The 1,601-nt window shown below is 38.5% G+C and overlaps 1 protein-coding gene across 1 annotated transcript; it reads right to left on the bottom strand.

Moving 5' to 3' along the window:
- Positions 1-277: 277 nt before the first annotated feature.
- Positions 278-1,314, bottom strand: LOC139110235 (nucleolar protein 58-like). The gene is made up of 2 exons (XM_070669866.1): positions 950-1,314; positions 278-383 (listed from the first exon to the last, which is right to left on the bottom strand). Exons 1-2 carry the CDS (start codon positions 1,312-1,314, stop codon positions 278-280), a joined length of 471 nt encoding a protein of 156 aa, XP_070525967.1.
- Positions 1,315-1,601: the final 287 nt, after the last annotated feature.

The raw sequence follows: 1,601 nt of genomic DNA, 5'->3' as shown, positions 1-1,601 counted from the left end.
TAATAATGTTTATTACTCTTTCAAGGTACATTTTCGGACTTTCGTCTCCTTACATCTTTAAATCTTTATAAACTTAAACTTAACCATACTCATAACAATAACAATTCTTTATAAACCTTTTACATTCAATATTTCTTTCTTACATTTTAACTCCGCCAACTCTTTTACTCTTTTTACTTTTTTCCACTACCTTCCCCTCACTACTGTCTACCTTTATCACCACTATTTCCTTCTATCATTTTACGCTTCTTATCCATTTCATCTATTCGTCCTCGCCTTACAACATTTTCTTATCTTTATTTTTTTCTTCTTCTTCTCTTCCTTCTTCTATCAACTTTACACTCTTCTGTCTTCTTTTACATTCCTTTCTTACTTCCATTATCCTGAAAAGACAAACAACAAAAACCTCGTCTTATTTCCTAAAAGCTTTCTTATTTCTACCTTAATCTTTCTTATCAATCTTCCATCTTCTTTTAATTTCTCTTCTTTCTTGTTCTTCTCCGCAAATAACTTACTTCCTACTTTTCGCTTTCCTTACTTTCTCTAAACGCCGCTTAGCACACGAGAGAGAGAGAGAGATACCCATACGTTCTTACGCTCACACCGCCAGAAATCATTCTCTTACTCTATTCTATTACTCTATTTCTTATTCATTCTCATGGACCCCCGCTTCCGACGCTTTTACAACTTCATAGTCTGCCTCATTCATTCTTTCATTCTCTCCTATTCCTTCCCTTACCCTTTCCAGTATTCTTAACCATTCCTCCCCATTTCCCTCCTCTCCCAATACATCTCCAACTGCCTCCTCCCAACTCCTCTCGTCCCCCCAGTTTACACACTCGTCCCAAACATGTTTCCACGTTTCCTTCTTATCCAAACACATCCTGCACTTTTTTTTTCTATTTTCTCCCAGTATCTATTTCCCCTCATATCATCCCCCACTCTAAACCTTCCCACCCTTTGCCATTTCTCCTCCTTCCATCCCTTTTTTAAATATTCCGGTACTCCTTCCTTCTTTATTTTTCCATAATCCTTATTAAATTTCCCCATTCTTATTTTTTCCCATCTCTCTTTTCTTTGCAATTCTTTATCTTTTACCACTATCTCTTCACCTCTCATTCCCTCTTCTTCTCTTCTTTCTTCTATCCTCTCCAGCGTCCACCCCAATCTTTCAAAGAATTCCTCCCTTTCTTTTTCCCATTTCCCACTTGTTTTTCCTTCCCTCGCTCTCTCCTTCATTTCTTCCCAGCATCCTCTTGCCAAAACCCCCCATCTTCCTTCTTCCAATCTTTTCTCATATTTCCAAGCCCTCATTCCCGCTTTCCCAGACAACTTTTTCCTCTGAAATTCCTCTCTCATTATATACCCCGGCACACTTCTACTTACCCCCATTATCCATCTTAAATACCTCTCATGTACCATTTCAATCTCCTCCTTTTCCTTTCACCCTCATATCTCCACCCCATAGCTCATTACTGTCCATACAAGCCTGTCAAACAGCCATAGTCTTCTGTCCCAATCTTTTCCAAATTTCTTTTTGCCAATATTCCATATTTGTCCCATCACCCTTGCTGCTTTCTTTACTCTTTCCTTCACGTGCT

The sequence above is a fragment of the Cardiocondyla obscurior genome, linkage group LG19 (genome assembly GCF_019399895.1).
Source record: "Cardiocondyla obscurior isolate alpha-2009 linkage group LG19, Cobs3.1, whole genome shotgun sequence".
NCBI classification, from domain to species: Eukaryota; Metazoa; Arthropoda; class Insecta; order Hymenoptera; family Formicidae; genus Cardiocondyla; species Cardiocondyla obscurior.
This window is presented reverse-complemented; position numbering and strand designations above follow the sequence as displayed.

What these genes read in the sequence shown, in the direction of transcription:
- LOC139110235 (XM_070669866.1), bottom strand. Translation starts at nt 1,314, where the DNA reads ATGAGGGCTTGGAAATATGAGAAAAGATTGGAAGAAGGAAGATGGGGG. An exon ending in AAATGGCAAAGGGTGGGAAG is followed by an intron (nt 384 to 949) that starts GTTTAGAGTGGG and finishes TTGTCTTTTCAG; the next exon opens with GATAATGGAAGTAAGAAAGG.